The sequence below is a fragment of the Papio anubis genome, chromosome 9 (assembly GCF_008728515.1).
Source record: "Papio anubis isolate 15944 chromosome 9, Panubis1.0, whole genome shotgun sequence".
Classification (NCBI taxonomy): Eukaryota; Metazoa; Chordata; class Mammalia; order Primates; family Cercopithecidae; genus Papio; species Papio anubis.
In genome coordinates, this window is record NC_044984.1 from 95,547,529 (window position 1) to 95,568,079 (window position 20,551).

Below are 20,551 nucleotides of genomic sequence, written 5' to 3' on the forward strand. Positions count from 1 at the left end.
AAATCTGACATGATGTAATCAGAGAACATGAAACAAAGAGAAAGAGAGAGAGAAAAACATTCCTAAGTGCACCACAGCAGTAGAGATGGCACTAAAATGAACACAAAATTAATAACACATTGTGTATAGAATTCCTCTCCCAGCACATGTAGTCATAGCTCTAATCTATATTCATGTTCAACTAATCAGTCAATTAATGGAGTTTAAAGTTTTGCATTTTCTAAAAGCTGCATGTCACTGTAATCATGCTTTATTAAAATGCTGTGTGTACAAGCTAAATACTAAGAGTTTAAAACCACTTGATGACCTCATGTACATATAAGTCCAAAACATTGTCACAGAGAAAGCTCGACTTCCATGTTTGAAAGATCTTTTAATCCTTTTTATTGGAAGGAATGATTTTGTTCATCTCTGATACACAATATGAACTAGAAAACTTTCTGCAAAGTTAGCTTTCATGGACACTTCCTTAAAATTATGAAAGTTTGCAAATTCATGTCAAATCTTATATTTGAGATCCGTTGAGTAAAGTGCTCTAATTGTATGCATATTCTGGAATTCTTATGGAAATGTAAGAGCCTCTATTTCATGTCTAACATTTCATATCAATGTCTTAAGAGTTTCAAGAGTGTTGACCCTTTCTTCCCAAGAGAGAGAAGCTACTACATTAGCTAACTGAAGAGACAAAAGGAGTCAGTGAGCTATCTGAGGGAAATATGGTAAGATTTAAAACACTCAATTTAGTGGTTTAGGCCATACAGAATGTATAGGCCAATGGCAGACAACACAGAAAATACCAATACAATATCCTTCTTCTCTTCATTTATCTTAATTTGAGCAATACTTTGTCTACCATATTCTCAAAACATATCAGAATAACAGGGGATACTCCTGAAAAGTATGAAACACAAATAGGCTTTTTATTGTTGCCTAATGACTTTCAAAGCTAAGGTCATAAAAATGTCTAATCTTTTTTAAAGAATCTCTTACTAATGTATATAAGCTATTGCTTCGGTGCTCCAATATATATGTATCCTTCATATAAAGTGACAGCTATCTTGCAGAAAAATGATTGGCTCCATACCCTCTCTCCTCAGCCTGGCCTACCAGGAAGAGATTTGGGAGTAATCAAGAGTAGCCATTGGTTGTTTCCACTTCCTGGACTTCCCCTTTCCCTGTTCTGGTAACAGCAACCTAGGTTTGTTTTGGGGAAACCACCATTTCTCCATTAAATAGTCTCGATTGACAATCAGTCAAAATATCTTGTTCTGCTCTAGCCAAAGGGTGGAACCATGTCCCAAGCTAGGCAACTAGAGGCTCTTTTCCTTAGAATCTGAATCTTGAGCTAAAAGAAGGAAATAAATATTGAAAATAGTTGAAGTAGATTCACTAAAATCTATTCCTGCACATTAACACATTGATCCTGTCCAATTTCTGAAAAAGCTTTTCTCAAACTCTGGTGCTTATTTTCAGAAGACCAGAAAAGAGCCACCAAGTGCAAAATGGGTTTTCTTTCTTCAGACTCCCTATTCAAAGTGGGGCTGCTATCTCAAAGAGAAGATAGGCTAGTTCAAGATGACATATTGTAAAAGGACAACACTATTGATCCAAAACGGAAGGTGTGTTCAATATTCTTTTGAATTGTGTGATATACTTGGGATGAAATATCTAGTCTCTTCATTGTTCTTTCTTTAGGAAAACTGAATAGCTGTTTAAAACATGTTACATCATGTGCTGTACTGTCACTTGAAGCATTGACCATAACTTTCCTAGTCAATTCTCTAGAAATAATACTTAATATTAGATAACATTCATTATATACTACATACACATACATATATAATTATAATACATAATCATAAGCTACTATGTTAATATACTATATATTGCCAGGACAACATCAAAAGAGAAACTCTCAAAGTTGCTTAAAACAAAGAATTGTCAAGATGAAATCACTGTCTTTCAGTGTCTGTCTCTCTCTCTCTTTTTTTTTTTTTTATGGCAGGTGCTAATCCAATATGCTAGTGTTTGTCTCTTAAGAGGCTACCTTTTCCTTTTTTTTTTTTTTTTTTTTTTTAGAGAGTCTCACTCTGTTGCACAGGTTGGAGTGTGGTGGCGTGATCTCGGCTCACTGCAACCTCTGCCTCCTGGGTTCAAGCAATTCTCCTGCCTCAGCTTCCCAAGTAACTGGGATTACAGGTGCACACCATCACGCCTGGCTAATTTTTTGTATTTTTAGTAGAGATAGGTTTTCACCATGTTGGCCAGGCTGCTCTTGAACTCCTGGCCTTAGGTGATCCACCTGCCTTGGCCTCCCAAAGTGCTGGGATTACAGATGTGAGCCACCGCACCCGGCCAGAAGCTGTCTTTTCTTAACTTTCCACTGTCTCCTTCCTTATCACCCTGTCCCACTTTTCAACCTATTCTGGACTTTGATACCCGGAAGAAAATACTTTTTTTTGCTTTAAATCCCTTCTCAGGAGGAAACATCACTCTAAGCACCATGTAGCTAAGTACTATCTGACTGGTTTAATCCCTTAAAGAACAGAGGGAGGCTCCTTACATATTTACTTCTCTGCTTCAATTTGCTCTACCACATCCTTAGCAATTTGTTGGTTTGTTTTTTAAATGTAAATCTACTATTTCAATGAAGAGATTATTTTTATAGAATATAAAAGATGTGTTCAGTTGCCCAAGTAGTAGACACTTACTTCCAGAAATTTAATCTTCCACCATTATAGGCATCATTTAAAATAGTGCTGATTCCACCTTGAATCACCGCAGCCTGTATAATCACGGATGCAAATCCAGCCACCATGATCCCAACTTGAAAAACATCTGTCCAGATGACTGCTTTAAGACCACCCTTTGAGGGAAAGTATATTAGGATTAATGCTTCTATCAGACATTATTAAGCATCTACTTGCTTATACACTCTGCTGGACAAAAATGATAAAAACATGAATGTGGCCAAGAAGTACACTCAAGGGAAACAGTCAGGTTGGGAGAATCTTCATACAGAAGGATATATTTAAATCAAGTCTTCAAACATAAGCAGAGGCAAAGATGGAGGGTCTGTCCAGCAGAGAAAGCAGCATAGGCAAAAGCATAAAGTAGTTAAACTACACAGCGTGCTGAATGTGGCCAGATACATTCCACAGAATGAAGTGGAGTAGTGTCGGGAGATTGTTGGGAAGAAAAATTCGAGTCAAATTACTAGTAAATAATATGAATTTTATCCTACAGGCAGAGCTGATGTTTAACTGATTTGCACTCAGGTGGTCATATCTGCTGTTAAATACTATAAATGATCTGTACTAGCCAACACCAGAAATTTCCCAAGTTTCTCTATGACCTGAGCTGAACCAGCACCTGGCTGAAGGCCCCATCTTCTACATGATCCAGCACCTAAAGGGTTAAGACATAGAGTATCAAGGATTCCATAAGATTTTGTCACTGCTGAGGACCAGCATACATAGTAATATCAGTGCCAAGCCATGCTGGTTTTGCATATTTTGTCACCCCTATCTAGAAGCAAGGGGAAGTTATCACAGGTTTGTTTTTGTTTTGAGACAGGGTTTTCTTTGCCACCCAAGCTGGAGTGCAGTGGTGCAATCACAGCTCACTGCAGCCTCAAACTCTTGGACTCAGGCGATCCTCCCATCTCAGTCTCCCAAGTAGCTGGGACTACAGGTGTATGCCACATTCCTGGCTAATTTTTTAACTTTTTTTTGTTTGTTTTTTGTAGAGACAGAGTCTCAATATGTTGCCCAGGCTGGTCTCAAATTCCTGGGCTCATGCGATCCTTCCCCCTTGGCCTCCCAAATTGCTGCTATTACAGGTGGGAGCCACTGGGCCCACGACCTATAATAGGTTTTTCAGCTGAGGAATAGTATGAGCACAAATATAATAACTTGGCAACAGTACAGATGAATCAGGAGACAAGACTGGGAACCACTGCAGTGGATCAAATGAAAGAAAAAATTTCAGTTATGCTCCATTTTCTATAAAGGATCAAATTATACTACAGACTATTTCGCACACAAAAAAAGTTACCCTGTGGGAGGTCAGGAATAGGAACGTAGGTATGGACAAACCAGATTGTAGTATACAACAACTGGAATTTTCAATTTTGCAAAGCAAGTGGGTAGGGTGAAAAGAGAAATACGTCCTGGACGTACCAGTGTGCAGTAGAATGTGCAGACCACCCCTGTTGCCACCACCGCGCCCCACAGATCAAATCCTGTGACTGTAGAGAAAAAGAGAAGTCATATATAATTGCAAAATAGCACAATAAAAATAATCCTCAAAAATCATCAGAGAAGGAAGCTATATCATTTATCAGGCACCTTCCTCTATACCCACTTGCCTAAAGCTAAAACTAGGTCCAAATCTCATAAATGGCTCAAAAACAAATGGAGTTTAAAATTCTATTTGATAATTTTCTACCCTCAGACACACAGATCTGACACTGGCTTAATTCAATACACGGAAAGGCATTTATATTGTAATTAAGCTAAGAAACTCCTTGATACTGTGATGGGTATTTCTTATCTCTCTCCCCATTAGACACAGTTCAAATAAACACTCTATTTTTATGTATTATGTTGCAAATACTTGAATTTGAGGATAATGTATCATACTGACAATCATAATGACAATATCAAATTGCTATGATGTGTAGATTCAAATGAAGACAACATTAAAGGATTCAAATGTAATCTTTATAACATTGCAGATTGCAGATCTGATTTCAGAAATTTAACAAAGGTAACTGTAATGCTTTTTTTTTTTTTAGACGAAGTCTTGCTTTGTTACCAGACTGGAGTACAGTGGTGTGATCTCCTGGGTTCAAGCAATTCATCTGCCTCAGCCTCCTGAGTAGCCGGGACTACAGGCACACACCACCATGCCCAGCTAATTTTTTGTATTTTTAGTAGAGATGGGTTTCACTATGTTGGACATGATGGTCTCAATCTCCTGACCTCATGATCCACCTGCCTCAGCCTCCCAAAGTGCTGGGGTTACAAGCGTGAGCCACCGTGCCCAACTGGTAATGCTTGTTAAAAAACCTTTAAGTTCAGACGTACATGTGGAGGTTTGTTACACAGGTGAACTTGTGTCATGGGGGTTCCTTGTACAGATGATTTCATCACCCAGGTATCAAGCCTAGTACCCATTAACCCACTTGTTGTTTTTCCTGATCCTCTTCCTCTTCCCATCTTCCACCCTCCAATAGGCCCCACTGTGTGTTGTTCCCCTCTGTGTGTCCATGTAAACCCACTATTTCACCAGTCCTTGAAGAAGGCGTTACTAAGATATGTGCTACCAAAATGTGATCTAGATGGAGAAAAGTCTTTATAATTTGCTCCTATTTAAGAAGTGGGGAGTCTTATTTCATTTTTTTAAAAGAAAAGAATTGTGCTCGTTTCAGCAGTACATATACTAAAATTAAAGGATAAATCGAAGCCAAAAAATTACTTCTAGGAGAGGGAGAAAACTGGGTAGAGAAGACAGAGATACAAGTCAGGCTACTTTAAACATATTTTGATGTATAGATTTCACTTTGGAACACATAAATATTCCACATAATTATAAATTTAAATTAGAAAAAAAGCTCCTCAAAATCAATTGCAAAACGAAATAAATGGAACCTAACTGTACATCAAGTCTGTGACATTACCACGCAGAGGAAATATGTAACAAAATATTTAACACAATAATTTAACATACATTCCTACTGAGATACACCTAAGAGAAAAGAACAACAAAGAATAATATTTTTAACTGTGTTAGGCCATTATATTATTCATTATGGCTTAGAGTTGCTCTTCTAAAACTATTACATCCATGGCTCTCAATCGTGACTGCACATTAAAATCTACAGAGGAGATTTATAAAATCCTGATAACTGGGCCACTCAACAGGCTAATTAACTCAGAGTGCTGGTGATGGGGACCAAGGTATTGGTATTTTTGAAAGCCCCCCAAGTGATTCCAATATGCAGCCAACGTTAAAATCAGGAGGAACTTAAGGTGGCACCTGCTGGATAAAAATGGGTTGAGAATCAATAATACTACTAATGATAATGCTATGAAATAACAGCAAACATTTAAATCCATGAGTTCGCAAGAATTTTTGAAAAATCTCAGTCACCCTTGGGGGATAGTATGGAACCAAGTTAATATTTTTAAAATTCATAAAGGGAAAAATCTGACACTTATCCTCCCTTTCCTATACAAACTATTTTTCAGAGAAAACAAATAGTTGATAACAGGAAGTTTCTCTTTATAGCAGTATTCCATCTAACTAATGAAGAAGAATTCACAGAACCAGAATACTCCATTTTATAAGCCCTAATGAAATAATAAATCTAGAATGATCATCAATAGCTGCTGATAATTTTTTAAACGACATTCTGGGTCTCCTGAAGGAAATAAACTTATAGATACTGCCTATGAAATACGATTTCCAAAAAGTTGAAGCGGAGTCTGAAGAAGAGTCTAGATCTAACTACTACTAGTAAACTACTACCAGTTTACAAAAAATACACAGGAATGGTGAACATTAAATGACCCCATACAGATGTAATTGTTAAACCTAGAACCTGGAAAACTGGGCAGAACAAATAACACAGTTTCTTCAGCAAATAAGTTGCAATTTAAATGAAAAGAAATAGAAGGGAGATTGTAAATTTAAAAAGACTTTAAAAGAGCTTCAAAATACATTCAGTAAAAATTGACAGAGAAATAGGAGCAATAGAAGAATCAGTAATTATATTTGGAGATTTTAGCATCCTTCTCTCAGCAATTGATAGAACAAGCAAAAAATATCCATAAAGATATGGAAGATGTGACGATAACAGTACTAGCTAACTAAACGTTTGACCTTATAGAACACTACATCCAACAAGCATACAATATACGTTCTTTTTGAGAGCACATGGAATGTTCAAGATAGACCTGAACCTGGGCCATAAAACAAATTCATAAATTTCAAATGATTAAAATCATATTAGTTCTCTGACCAAAGCAGTATTAATTTAGGAATAAATAACAAAAAGACATGACAGAAAATCCTCAAATATTGAAAATTAAGCAATACACTTCTAAATAACCCATGGGCAAAAGAAATCACAGGAGAAATTAGAAAATATTTTGAAAAATAAATAAAAACACAAGGTATCAAAATCTATGGGCTGCCGATAAAGCAGTGGTAAAAGAAAAATTAATAACTTTAAATGTTTGCATTATGAAATAAGAAATATTTAAAATCAATGACCTAAGCTTCACCTTAAGAAGCTAGAAAACCCAAAGTGATTAGAAGAAAAGAAACAATAAACAGCACAAATTAATGAAATGGAAAACAAAGAAAATCCACAAGTCAAAACACTGGTTCTTAGAAGAGATTTAAAACATCAATAGAATACTAGAAAGATATATCAAGATAAGAAGATAGAAAAGTTATCTTATCAGTATTAGGAATAATTAGAAGGGATGTCACTATAGATACTATAAACATTAAAAGCATAACAAGAGGGTATTATAAGCAGCTTCATGCCAATGAATTTGATAAGTTAGACCAAATGGAAGCATTCCCTAAAAAATACAATTTACCAAAACCGACGCCACAAGACTTTTAAAATATGAATAACTCTACATTTACGAAAGAAATTGAATCCGTAACCAAAATCTTTCTACAGAAACGAAGAGTAGGCCCAGGTGCCTTCAGGGTGAATTCTACCAAGCATGTAAGAAATAAATACACAATTTTATATAAACTCTTTCAGAAAATGGAGGGAACACTTCTCAATTCATTTATTAAGCCTTATCAAAATGTTATCAAATCGAATTCATTAATATATAAAAAGGATAATATATTATGACCAAGCAGGGTTTATCCCAAGAAAGTAAAACTTGGTTTAATATTCAAAACTCAGTCAATGTAATTTTCCACATTAACATTGCAATAACACAGGAAAGAGAACTAAGAACCACGAGGATTAGAAAAGAAGTAAAATTGTCATTATTCATAAACAACATGAAAATCCTAAGGGATCTCCAAAAACCTGCTTGATTTAAAAAGTAAATTCAGCAAGTTCTAGGATGGAATATCAACGCATAAAAGTCAGTTGTATTTTTATATACTTGCAATGAATAATTGAAAAATATTATAAAACAATGTCATTTGCAATAGCATAAAAACATCAATTATCTAGGTATAAATCTAAGAAATAGTAAAAGACCTCAACATCCAAAGCTACAAAACATTACTGAGACATCTTATTTTATTTTATTATTTCTTTTCTTTCTTTTTTAAAAAATATGGAATGCTTCACAAATTTACATATCATTTTTGTGCAAGGGCCATGCTAATATTCTCTGTATTGCTCCAGTTTTAGCATACGTGCTGCCAAAGTGAGCACTAAGAGAAATTATTAAAGGTCTAGGAATGAATAGATATATCATGTGATGTATTGGAAGAATATCTGCTTTTGTGAAGTGTTCAAGTCTTTGGCTCACTTTTTATTAGGTTATTTGTCTTTATTCACTTTATTATTTCAGGAGCCAATAAGCTAAGCCATAATAGTCTAATAATAAGCTAAGCCGCAATAGTCATATAAAAATGAAAATTAAAACAGCAATAAAATAATAGATAATACCCACTAGAATGACTGAAATAAAAAAGAATAATATCAAATATTGGCAGGGATGTAGAATGACGAGAATTCTCACATATTGCGTAGTGGACATGTAAAACGATACAGCCAGTTGGAAAAGCTGTTTGGCAATTTCTCGTAAATTTGCACATATTTCTATCCTCAGCTGGGTCTAAATAGAATTTTATATATATATATATATATATATATATTTGTTTTTGTTTTTGTTTTTTTTTGAGACGGAGTCTTGCTCTGTCGCCCAGGCTGGAGTGCAGTGGCCTGATCTTGGCTCACTGCAAGCTCCGCCTCCCAGGTTCATGCCATTCTCCAGCCTCAGCCTCCCGAGTAGCTGGGACTACAGGCGCCCGCCACCACGCCCGGCTAATTTTTTGTATCTTTTAGTAGAAACAGGGTTTCACTGTGTTAGCCAGGATGGTCTCAATCTCCTGACCTCCTGATCCACCCGCCTCAGCCTCCCAAAGTGCTGGGATTACAGGTGTGAGCCACCGTGCCGGACCTAGAATTATTTTTAATTTTATACTACATCCATGTATTTCATTTCCAATGGAAGTGAAAACAGGCGTCAAAAAGAAAAACAAAATGCACAAAACCTGTAGAAGAATGTTCCTGGCACCCTCACTTCACCATAGCCTAAAACTGGAAACAACCCAGTGTCTCTAACAAGAGAATGGATAAACAGATGTCGGTAGATGCATACAATGAAGTACTACCAGCAAAAAAAAAAAAAAAAAAAAAAAAAGGAATGAACTACTGATACATGTAGCAGCATGAATGAATCTCAAAACATTTTGCTGAGCAAAAGAAACCAGACATAAAAAGGCTCTATATGATTCCACTTCTATAAAATCTAACAATAGGGAAAACTAGTATATGGTAGCATAAGTCAGAAAATGGTTTCTTGGGCCCACAGGAGGTTTATTAGAAAGACATATGAGGAAAATTCCTGGGAGTGGATGATGGAAATAGTCTGTATCTTGAGCTGGGTGGTAGTTACACGAGCTATGACACAACTATTAAAGCTCATCCAACTGTACACTTCCCCATGCTCTGTGCATTTTATTGTATGTTGTATGTTGAGGTATATTATATAGACCTCAATAAAAACTAGTTTTCTCAATAGGCATCAGGCGATCAGAAAAAAAAGAAAGAAAAAAAACTGGTTTTCAATTTTAAAAAGCAGAAAAGGGAAACTTAAGAGAGACTGACTGATGGCAATCACATAAGCTTATTTGGATCCTGAATCTAACAAACACTGAAAAAATCAGGGAAATGTGAACACTGACTTGATATGAAATTAAGAGATTAATATTAATATTTTAGATACGATGATGGCATAATTATAGCTTTAAAAGTCTTTATTTCCAAAGGACATACTGAAATACAGATGAAATGACATAACATATTTGCAGAAAAATAATCTGGTAGAGGTAAGGGGGAGTGAATTAAAATAGACCACGAGTTGATAAATATTACTGTAGAGTGATGAATGAGCATATTAAGGTGCTCTATTCTCTCTTAGTATTTGTTTGAGGTTTCCCAAAAAAGAACAAAGGAGGTTAGACCTACAGAATGTGAAGTTTCAATTCAGTCACATAAGCTTTTCTGAGCATCTACTGCACGCTAAGTTCTGTGTCTATGCCTGTACCTACAACCTTGGTCACAGCAAAACACACAAGTGACACTCTAGTCATCAAAACGCCTTCACTTTCGTTCTAATTTACTCTCAGGGAGTGGTTTGAGCCTGATAAGAACAGAATGCTTGATTTCTTCACAGACTAAAGTCAGTCCTCTGATTATTCCCAGAACTACACTTTAAAACCCTAAGATGTTGAACTACACATAAAGCCTAAACAGGTAACTTATGAAGTTTATAACTCAGTTCTTGATATATGAAATGATCCTCTTGTCATGTTGGTAATACTGATGTGGAACATGCCCAGGACTCAGAGTTCCAGAGCACCTTATACATGAAGTTCCTCTTGGTAATAATACTTTTACTTTATAAACTTAGGTGATAACTACTGTCATGTCTATCATAAAATCAAGAAAACAGAGTGTAGAGTTAGTAGATTTTCTTCATGTCATATTAACCCCAGGAATCATACCACATTTCTTCCCATCACAGAGTCCACATGTCCATTTTACAAGGACGTTTTAGAGAAATTCACATCGAATAGATAAGAATTCAAAGGGCATGGTGTTTCCCCAAAACCTTCTGAAACTATGACTAGCATGAACCTTTGCTTCAGTAAACTATCCCAGCCTCACTGCATTTATCTTCCCAAATCTGGAGAGTATAGATACTTCGTTGAGCAGCACAATCTTCATAAATTTATTTGTAAGAGTGCTACAGACATCTGTCCTTTTGTCACTAGGAGCAGTCTGATCATTCAAATCACATGCCTCTGTTTCTCTTTCATTTTGGGCCTTATTAGAAGCGTGGAGAAGAAAAGCTTTTCTTCCTGCCAGATTTCACAACAGGCCTGAGCAGAATTACAGGGAAGCTTCCTGGAGATGGGTTCACAGGAGGAGATGCTGTCAATCCTGACTTTGGCTACAGGGGGCTTTAATTCTAAAGGAACGAATGGGCTGGTGAGCACATCCCAGAGAAGTACCACCTGGAGAAGTCCACCTCTGTAATGGTCTACAGACACTTTGGAGTTACCCATCCAAAAACCCAAAGAAGCTACCATAGACACTGCACCCATCCTGCCCCACTAGTAAGGCTGATGTAGGTTACTAGAAGCATTCCTCCATCTCCCCATCTCCCCAAGGAAAAAATAAGGCTTGTTGAAAGTGAACCCCAAAATGTGAGTTACCTAACTGGCAACTCTAAAATGTACCTTGATTCAAAGCCAGGGCAGGGGCATAAATAACAATTCCAGTATACAGAATCTAGGGGGGAGAAAGAAAGCCAAATGAATTAAATGAATTATAAAATTCATGAATTATGTCTGAGTTATAAAATATTGATTGTTTTCCTATAACTTCAATTATGAATTAAAACAATAGTTTCAAAATGCCTAATAAAATTTGTTTGTAACTTGAAAAATATTATTTAAGTAAAGTTGACTCTTCTGTTTATGGTATGGTCATCAGTTAAAAACATTTTTTTGCAACACGCTTATGTAAAAATATGGACTTTTATATGGTGCTTAGTGCAAATGGTCACTGATCCAGCAACTCAATCTTGAAAAAAAATTTCCCACATCTAAAATAATTAGAAAAAAAGAAAAAATAATAATATAAAAGATGACCCCTCAATTATGTCTTCAAACTGTTAATCCCTGCATAACTAATTGAGAAAACAGTAAAAATTTGGAAAACATATTTCTAAAAGTTTTAATGTTCATAAATTAAACAAAAGTATAAATTTGCACTAAAAAATCCTGAAAGCCAACAAAAACCATATTCTATCTTTTTAATATCATTCATTATTTTCATTCATATATTTAACAACTATATATTGATCTGGGGTACAATCGTGAGGAAGAGAAATAGTCTTTTCCTCAAAATATAATTTTTACTGTGTTTGATCTTTCAAATATATCCCATAGAAGTGAATTCCATGATTATTCCATAAAAGCATATTATGAAAATAAAAACCTATTCAGTACCTTTTGAATGTTTGATTATATTACATGAGTAGAACTATGAAGTCCTTCAAATGGGAGGTGCTAAATCTCCCCTCTTTTTGCAAAAATGAACTAACTTTCCACAGTCATTATTCTGTCCAAGTTGAAGATTTAAAAACATGACCACAGGCCACCTTCCTAACGCTCGTCCCCACTTCTCATTTCTGTTGGCATTTCTAACAAAGATCCAAAGAAATCTGAACAGTTGGTGAATGCAAGCTACCAGGCTCAACTCTCTAAGAGACCCCAAAGGATTCCTTCCTTTTACACCGCAGTTGTGAAGGACTGATAAAACTTAAGTTACATAATTTGCAAAGATATAAAATGAAGTTGAGTTACATAATTTACAGAGGCACTCTGTCTGTCTCACTGCAGCAAATCCTTAGGTAGCTTTTTTGTTTGTTTGTTTGTTTTTTGTTTTTTGTTTTTGTTTTTTGAAATAGTCTTGCTCTGTCGCCCAGGCTGGGGTGGTGCAATGGCTTGATCTTGGCTCACTGCAACCTCTGCCTCCCATGTTCAGGAGATTCTCCTACCTCAGCCTCCCCAGTCACTGGAATTATAGACACCTGCCATCATGTCTGGCTAATTTTTATATTTTTGTAGAGATGGGGGTGTCACCATGTGTTGGCCAGGCTGGTCTTGAACTCCTGATCTCAGGTGATCCACTTGCTTCAGCCTCCCAAAATGCTGGGATTACAGGCATGAGCCACTGCGGCTGGCCCTTAGGTAGCTTTTGACTGGAAATGGAATTGAAATTAGAGACAAGAATGCGAATCTCTTCCACAATCTCCATTAGCAAACCCAGCCCTAAAGTGCTTAACTGACAAGAGGAAAATGTGTATATAAATAATCGTGACAATGATCATTACAATCTTCCAGCAGCAGGGTGAACAGTGGAAAGCATTCTCTGTCACTGGCCACTTGGGAAATCCTTGCTTTCCCTTCGTGTCAATCAGTAAATCTATAAGTGCATGTTCTTGAATTACTGGATTGAGTATTTGGCTTTAAAGACTCCTCCAGAGCTTAGGATTCTGTTGTTTTACACTCTAAGGACTGCTTTAGTTGGTTCTTAGAGTCTAATTTTTAAAAGAGCACTGACTTTTAAAGTATGATTTCAAAGAAAATTATTTCCTACTGTCTTCCTATGGAAGTTAATTTTTTCATACCTACTACTCAATATGTTACAGAAATACTGTGAACATGCTACTTGTTTTCCTTTTGTTAGAATTCCCACTGTCAGCAACAAGTAAGTATCTTTGTCATATAGCAATGCCCTTCCTGTCACCTTGGTGGAGGTGAAGGGAGGTCAGATAAAGGAAAGCATACTTTCCGACTGTTGCTTCACCAGCATAATATTTAACATTCACTTAAATCATTCTACTTTTCCAGGAAGTAAAGCATTTACTGAAACCCTGTTTGATGATCTTAAGGGTTGATGCTGTACAGTGACAAGTGTTTCCCCTTTTGTGTTCCCTTATATTTTCAACACCTCTTTTTTATCTTTCATGTGTTTCCCAGGTAAGCTTAATCCAGATGCCATGGTTAAAAACATTTTAGCTGACAAAAGATAAAATAAATGGAGAGCTACTTACTGTTTGAACAATGAAGAGGACTGTTCCACAGAGACGAACACATTTGTTAAATCGAAGTTCTAAATACTGTTGCCAAAAAAAAAAATTATGTGAATCCTCTGGATGCCTTTTTTAAAATCAGAAGCTCAAGAAGAAAATTTAAATTTAGAAATGTAAAGCAACTTCATAACCGATTTGGATTCTGTATTTTTATTTTAGTATTATTTTTATTTATATACAGCAAAATTGACTCGTTTTAGCGTACAGTTCAATGGGTTTTAACACACACAGGCTCATGTAACCCTCGTCACAATCAGGACACAAGACAGTTCCATCACCCAGAAAACTCCCTCGGGCTTCCCCTTCATGATCAAGCCCTCCTCCCTCCCCCAAACCCTTGCAATCACTGATCTGCTCTCCCTCTCTAGTTTGGCCTTTTCCAGAATGTCATACAAGTGAAATTACTTTCTATATTTTTAGAGTGAGCAATCTGTTGTTCTCTTTCTCTTGGCATCTACTCCATACATTTTCCTTGACTCACTTGGGGCATCAACCCTTTCTGATTGCAGACTATTGTGATGGAATAGTCAGTCATTTGCCCTGCCTCTACTGACCAAGAGGAAGTCACATGATCCCAGCTCAGCCAATCAGCTTTTCCTTCCATTGTGTATTTGAATCTTAAAGGCAGGATACAAAGATAAAACATGACTGATCCTGACAGAGTGGCCTGAAAAGGCTGCCCTGGTTTCTGTCCTTTCCAAGCCTTGCTTACTCAGCTTGTCCCTCTGTTCTATGAGCTACCCCCATGTCCTTCTAACAAATTTTTTAAAACTTAAATCACCCAAGCCAGTTTCTGTTCAGCGCCAACGACCATGCCAATTTTTCCCATTCTACTTGAAATCTGCTATGTCTTATAACATAGTCTGCTTGTCTCCTATGTTACATAATGTATTATAATATACATATTACAGAGTTAGGATCACAGAATTTCAGAGCTGGGATCTAAGACATTCTCTAACTTGAATATAATTACTAAGAAATTTAAGGCTGACAACAATCTTCATATAGTAGAAAAGAAGAAGAAGAAAAAACTGGCGTTAGGTAACAATCTGAGGAAAAAACATCTGATATTTTTGCCCCATGATCACGGCTAACACATACAGAGTACTTGCTGTGTGCACGGTCCTCCCAACAACTCTTATGAGCCAGGTACTGTGTATAAGCCCATGTTAAAGACAAGAACACTGGGACTCAGAGAGAACACCAAGTTGACAGCCTTGCAAACTTGTCAGGGCCACAGTACACATGTAAAACCTTTGATGCCAAAATCTGTGTACATTATTCGGCATATATAAACAATCTGACTACATATTTAAGACTCAATAAGTGAATGGATGAAACTAACACAAAGTAAGACCCCACTCCCAAATCACTGATGGATGACAAATACACAGTACCGTGTAGTATGCTGGAGGAAGAGTTCCGGCCCTTGACCCAGTCCCACACCTGACTCCATCAGCTTGTGGCAATCATTCTCCAAATGTCAGGTTCTTTCTCTTTAAAATGAGGGGCATAATAATAATTTGTTTCCCTCTCACTTTGCAGGGTTTGGAGACTATTCAATGACATAAACGGATGGGGAAATGTAAACTCAAAAAGTAAGATATTAAGAAGTTAGTGGTATCCAAATCAATGGACCTGAAGAAAATTGAATCTCAATGAATTACATATATCAAAATCATTCAAGGATATTTTGGAAGCCTTTTTAGAAGACTGGAGAAGTTTATTAAGCCTGGAAACAGGGCAGTGTTATTGCGTTTCTTTAGAAGTTTATTTTTTGTTTGTTTATTTGTTTTGTAAATCTCTATGAGTCACTAAATATGTGAATGGACATCAATAGAAGAGAAGTCTTGTTTATGCTAGATACATGCATCCAAATTGCTGGAGACACAAATAAATTGAACCAAGCTGAACCACGTAAGTTGATCAGTTGATCCAGGGAAACCTGTGATTTAAGCTCAAGGACCAACTCAAGAGAGAACCAAGAAGTCTATTACGATCTCAGTCATCAATTCCTAGGCTGCCTTAGGGAATACTTGTAAGATTTCTAGACATAATTACAGAGTAATGATAGGTGCCTAAATTAATCATGATCTCTCATTGTCCTCAGAACTTTGAATCACTTCTGTTGATATGAATAAATATATAAATAATAAGCAAACATGAGGTCTAAGCAACTCAGTTTAAACACAGATTTAGTTGGCTCCAGAAAGATCTTGAAGAATTGATGGATCAAATTGGATTCCTGCATTATACTTGGGTCTGGACGTTGCTACACACCTATCAGGACTACATTTTGAAGGCAGTGATAAATGAGAAAAAATGTTTGTGAACAGCTAATTTTCGCTAAAGAAATGTCAACAGGGAGAGATTTCATACTTGAGCAAGAATGCCAGGTTATCAATCACTCAACACTGTACTGCATATTCTGTATAGATTCTGTACCTCTCAGCATAAAACAATAAACAATATACTCCACAGGAAAGTCTTTGCCATGACCATTAGGGAGGGTCTTAGCATGTTGCCTAACTTCCCTGTTCCCAACTGCCTGGCACCCCAGAGGTGGATGCCTGCAGTGTGCCCACAACTTCACGCATCCTCTATTGCTTCCCTTGTTCTCTCTGCACTGGTGTAAGTATTGCTTGGGGTTGTAACAGACTCATCAGAGCCTTCAGAAGCAGCCAGTATGCTGCTAGGCATATGTCTACACTGCTTCACATTCCTAGTAGCTTAACTTACTCTGAGTCTGCGTCCACAAAATGGGGCTCTTGATAGTACTTCCCTCATAAGGATTGTTCTGAATGTGAGTCAGATAATGTATGTAAAACATGCAATGTAGGCCAGTGCCTGGCATGTGTTCAGCATTCAATGAACTTTTGTTTTTTGCCATTTTTAGCTGGAACCCTGCTAACTCAGCCTCTACCACTGCAAACATGAGGGAAATCTGTTTCTGGTTGAGTTAATGTTGTAGCCCCGAAGAGGCATGGGTCAGTGATTATGAGAGCAGCATTCATCTGTAGAGATGAAGTCCTCATGTCAGATTCTTCAAACCCTTTCCAAGTTTGGGAATTGGTTAGCTGTAGATCAGAGCTCACAGACTCAAATGCCTCCAGGTTCCATCAGGTAACATACATAAGTGACATTGACCAGGTGTTCACATATTAACATGCTGGAATATTCCTCCCAGCCACTAAGATATATGTTTTCTTACATCTCCCTGGAAACAAGATATCCCTTTACCCCTGTCCATTTTCCCTTTCACATTTTTTGATAAAGACATAAATGCAGATAAAAATTTCTCTACCAAAAAACAGTCACCATGAAAACACAAAGACCTCAATATCAAAGTTTAATAGAGAGTGACAGCAAGAGCTGTAAACTCGAGTTCCTGTGGCCACAGGGGGCATGGGCCCAGTGTTACCAGCCTTTTGAGTTCTCAAAAGAAGTCATAGTCCGAAATTATATTTTGTTTCTCCTCACTATAAGGAGAAGTAAAAAAAAAAAAAAAAAAAAATGACTGAGAACTGAATTTGGTCTGGGGAATTTCACCAGTTTGTCACTTCTGAGCAAACCTGAGAAACTGCATCCTGCTCACTTCTGGGATGATTACTGGGCTCTCCCAAACACAGCACCAGAGTGAATGGAAGGCAACGCTGCCCGGGGTGCCTCGCCCTGGAAGACGTCACTAGAGCCCAGGCAGAATGTGTCACCAATGTTTGTTGTGCCATTGAGGCCCTGTCCCCAGCACCAGTTGAACCAGCCTCACTAGGAAAGCACCTACCAGAACCCCTGGATTGGAGTTCTCTGGGTTAATGGCTTAATAGAGAGGAAACTTTTGAAGGTTTGTTCCATGGAGCTCATGGATCAGTGCCTGGGTGAAGGAGACCACGGAAGGCACTGAACTGGGCCCTGCCACTCCCCTGAGCTGATCCACCCCGCCTCCCCGCCCCCAGCCTCCCATTAAACAGCTCTTTAAACTAAAAGCATGTCCATCTTTTCAAAGCCCTTTCCTGCAGACAACTTGAGAAAACCTATAGCCAGGGGATCTGTGCAATAGAGGAAAAGACAGACATGAGTATGCTTTCATTAGAAGGCAGAGCTGTTTGAGAACCATGCTGCCTAATTTTCTTACTGATCCCAAGATAACTACCACCACCACAGTAGCACCACCACAATAATTATGGCCAACATCTATCTGGCACTTACTCTGTGTCAAACACTGTTCTAAATGCTACACCTTGCATTATCTCATTTAATCCTCCCAACAACTGGATGAGGTAGGTGATATTATTTTAATTTTGAGGAAATAGGCACAAAAGGTCGAGTAAGTCATCCAAGGTCACCCAGCTAGTAAGTGGTAGAATCTGGTCCCAAATACACTTACTGGTACACCTTAGCCACTTGGGTGCCTGTTTCAGTGGAAAGGGGGTGTGTGTGGAAGGGGAAGGAAGGGGAGCACAAATTCTTCACCGTCTTGGAAGAGTGAATGGCACTGAGGACCTGAAACAAGAGGATTCATTTCAAGAAGCAGGGCCTGAGACCTGAAGAACTTACCTTCCCCCCAAATCTTTCCTCTTGCTTGGGAATCAAAGATGCTAAAGGTAGAAAGGATCTTAGCGAGCAGTACTATTCCAATCCGTTCACTTTGGAAGCCTCTTTTTTTTTCACTAAGCCCAGGAGAGTAAATCCCAAGGATTTTTTCACCCTTAAAGGATACCTCTCAGTAGAAGGGAAGGGATGCCAGGGGAGGGTCAGGGGACAGGGAGGAAGGTAGGGAGGGTGAAGATGGACGGGGAGAGATTTCGATGTGGCGGTGAGAACCTGCCCCCAAGAAAACGCCTCCAGAGGTCTGCAAAGTCCCCTTACCCCGCGCCCTCCACGGTCCCAGCCCACCCTGCCCCTTACCTCGTAGGTGCTGGTAATTCCCAGTTTGTAGAACACCGGGAGGAAGACCTCCGCGCTGATGACCACTACAAAGAAGTAGGTGAAGGCAAAGATGCTAAAAATGGCCCCAAAACGGTAGACCTCGGAGGGGGTGCCCAGGACGGTGACGGCCGACATGAAGCTAGCGGTGAGGGACAGCGCCACGGGCACAGCCGTCATTCTGCGGCCGCCCATTAGGAAATCCTTGGAGGTCTGCTGGCCGCCCCCAGCGAAGGCGTAGTAGATGCCGATGGCGGCCGAGATGACCAGCATGCCCGCGAACACCACGTAGTCCCACACCACGAAGGTGCCAATGCCCCGCGGCATGTCCATGGCCGCACGGTCGCCTGAGCCCTGCGCGCAAACTGGTGTCCCAGCGGCGCGCAGCCCAAGCCAGGCGCGCACTTCTTATCCCAGATCCCCGCCGCGCAGGCGTGGCGTCCCGCGGGGAGGCGTCCGCCAGGTGTCGGCCTCCGAACGCACCCTGAGGCGGGGTGAGGGCTGGCAGTCGCCCCTGCACCCGCCGCTGCGAGCCGCGCCCCTCAGAGCCAGGTATGGGACCTCGGAAAATCAGTCCGCTGTCCTGAGGGCTCACCAGGTGAGGAACTGGAGAGGCCGAGTTCGTCAAGGCGCCAGGGACACCTGAGCAGATGAGAACTGGAGCCTCCAGCTGCTTCCAACGAATCTACACAGGGAGCGCTCCGCGCAAATTTTGTTCGAGTGGTACCCGAGGGGACGCACCGTTTAAACAAGCAGGCGACCGGTGGGAGAATGTGGGACAAAGGGCAATTGTCACGTCTTGAATTTTAGCTTTCGGTTCAACAGTCCGGGTCCTTACGGAAAGGGACGCCTGGAGTTTTTAGACTGCCTTATTTGTTAGGTTAATGGGTGACAGTAGATTAATGCGGGTGACAATCTGTAGTGAACCGAGATCCCAGTCCTTAGACAGGTCAGCGATCATAAAGGAGAGCAGAAAATCTGTGCTATTGTTTCCTTGTGTTTTTACTCAACAAACATTTCTGATCCCCTTCAGACTGTTGTTGGAAATAGTAGTTACTGGAAGATTAGCAATAATACCCACTTTTTAACGAGCCTTCATGTGACACATACATGCTTGGCACGTTTTATATTAGTCAGTGTAATTCTTTTGATGAACCAGTGTAATTCTCATCACCCTTGAGATAGGCATTTTCAAATGCAGAAATTACTGTAGAATGATTAAGTCACTTGCCCAATCAACTGGCAGAAATTAAGATCTTTTTTTTTTTTTTTTTTTTTTTTTTGAGACAGAGTCTCGCTTAGTCGCCCAGGCTGGAGTGCAGTGGCGCGATCTCGGCTCACTGCAAGCTCCGCCTCCCGGGTTCACGCCATTCTCCTGCCTCAGCCTCCCAAGTAGCTGGGACTACAGGCGCCCGCCGCCTCGCCCGGCTAATTTTTTGCATTTTTAGTAGAGACGGGGTTTCACCGTGTTAGCCAGGATGGTCTCGATCTCCTGACCTCGTGATCCGCCCGCCTCGGCCTCCCAAAGTGCTGGGATTACAGGCTTGAGCCACCGCGCCCGGCAAATTAAGATCTTTAATCTAGGTCAGATTTCAGTGTTTGCTTTCTTAATCACAGTGTGTAGATATGTGTTATAGGTAGGCAAAATGTGAACACTTAAATGAAGACACTTGAAAGCACTG

General features: G+C 39.0%; 1 protein-coding gene and 1 non-coding gene across 3 annotated transcripts in view; both read right to left on the reverse strand.

Annotated features, from left to right (window-relative positions):
- SLC5A8 (solute carrier family 5 member 8) overlaps window positions 1-20,104 on the reverse strand; it is a 57,249-nt gene extending 37,145 nt beyond the window's left edge. The window contains exons 1-5 of one of the 2 annotated variants that reach the window (XR_001892919.3): window positions 18,852-20,104; window positions 13,908-13,973; window positions 11,524-11,575; window positions 4,182-4,249; window positions 2,712-2,866 (exon numbers count right to left, since the gene is read on the reverse strand). Coding sequence is in view for 1 of the 2 variants with exons in the window: in XM_009181514.4 (XP_009179778.1) it covers window positions 2,712-2,866; window positions 4,182-4,249; window positions 11,524-11,575; window positions 13,908-13,973; window positions 18,852-19,202 (692 nt within the window). In the remaining variant the exon portion in view is untranslated. The remainder of the gene's footprint in view (window positions 1-2,711; window positions 2,867-4,181; window positions 4,250-11,523; window positions 11,576-13,907; window positions 13,974-18,851) is intronic. The other variant, XM_009181514.4, reaches the window with a different exon arrangement.
- Window positions 8,319-8,425, reverse strand: LOC116268977. The gene has a single exon (XR_004176304.1). It is a non-coding gene; the product is annotated as a U6 spliceosomal RNA (small nuclear RNA).
- Window positions 20,105-20,551: the final 447 nt, after the last annotated feature.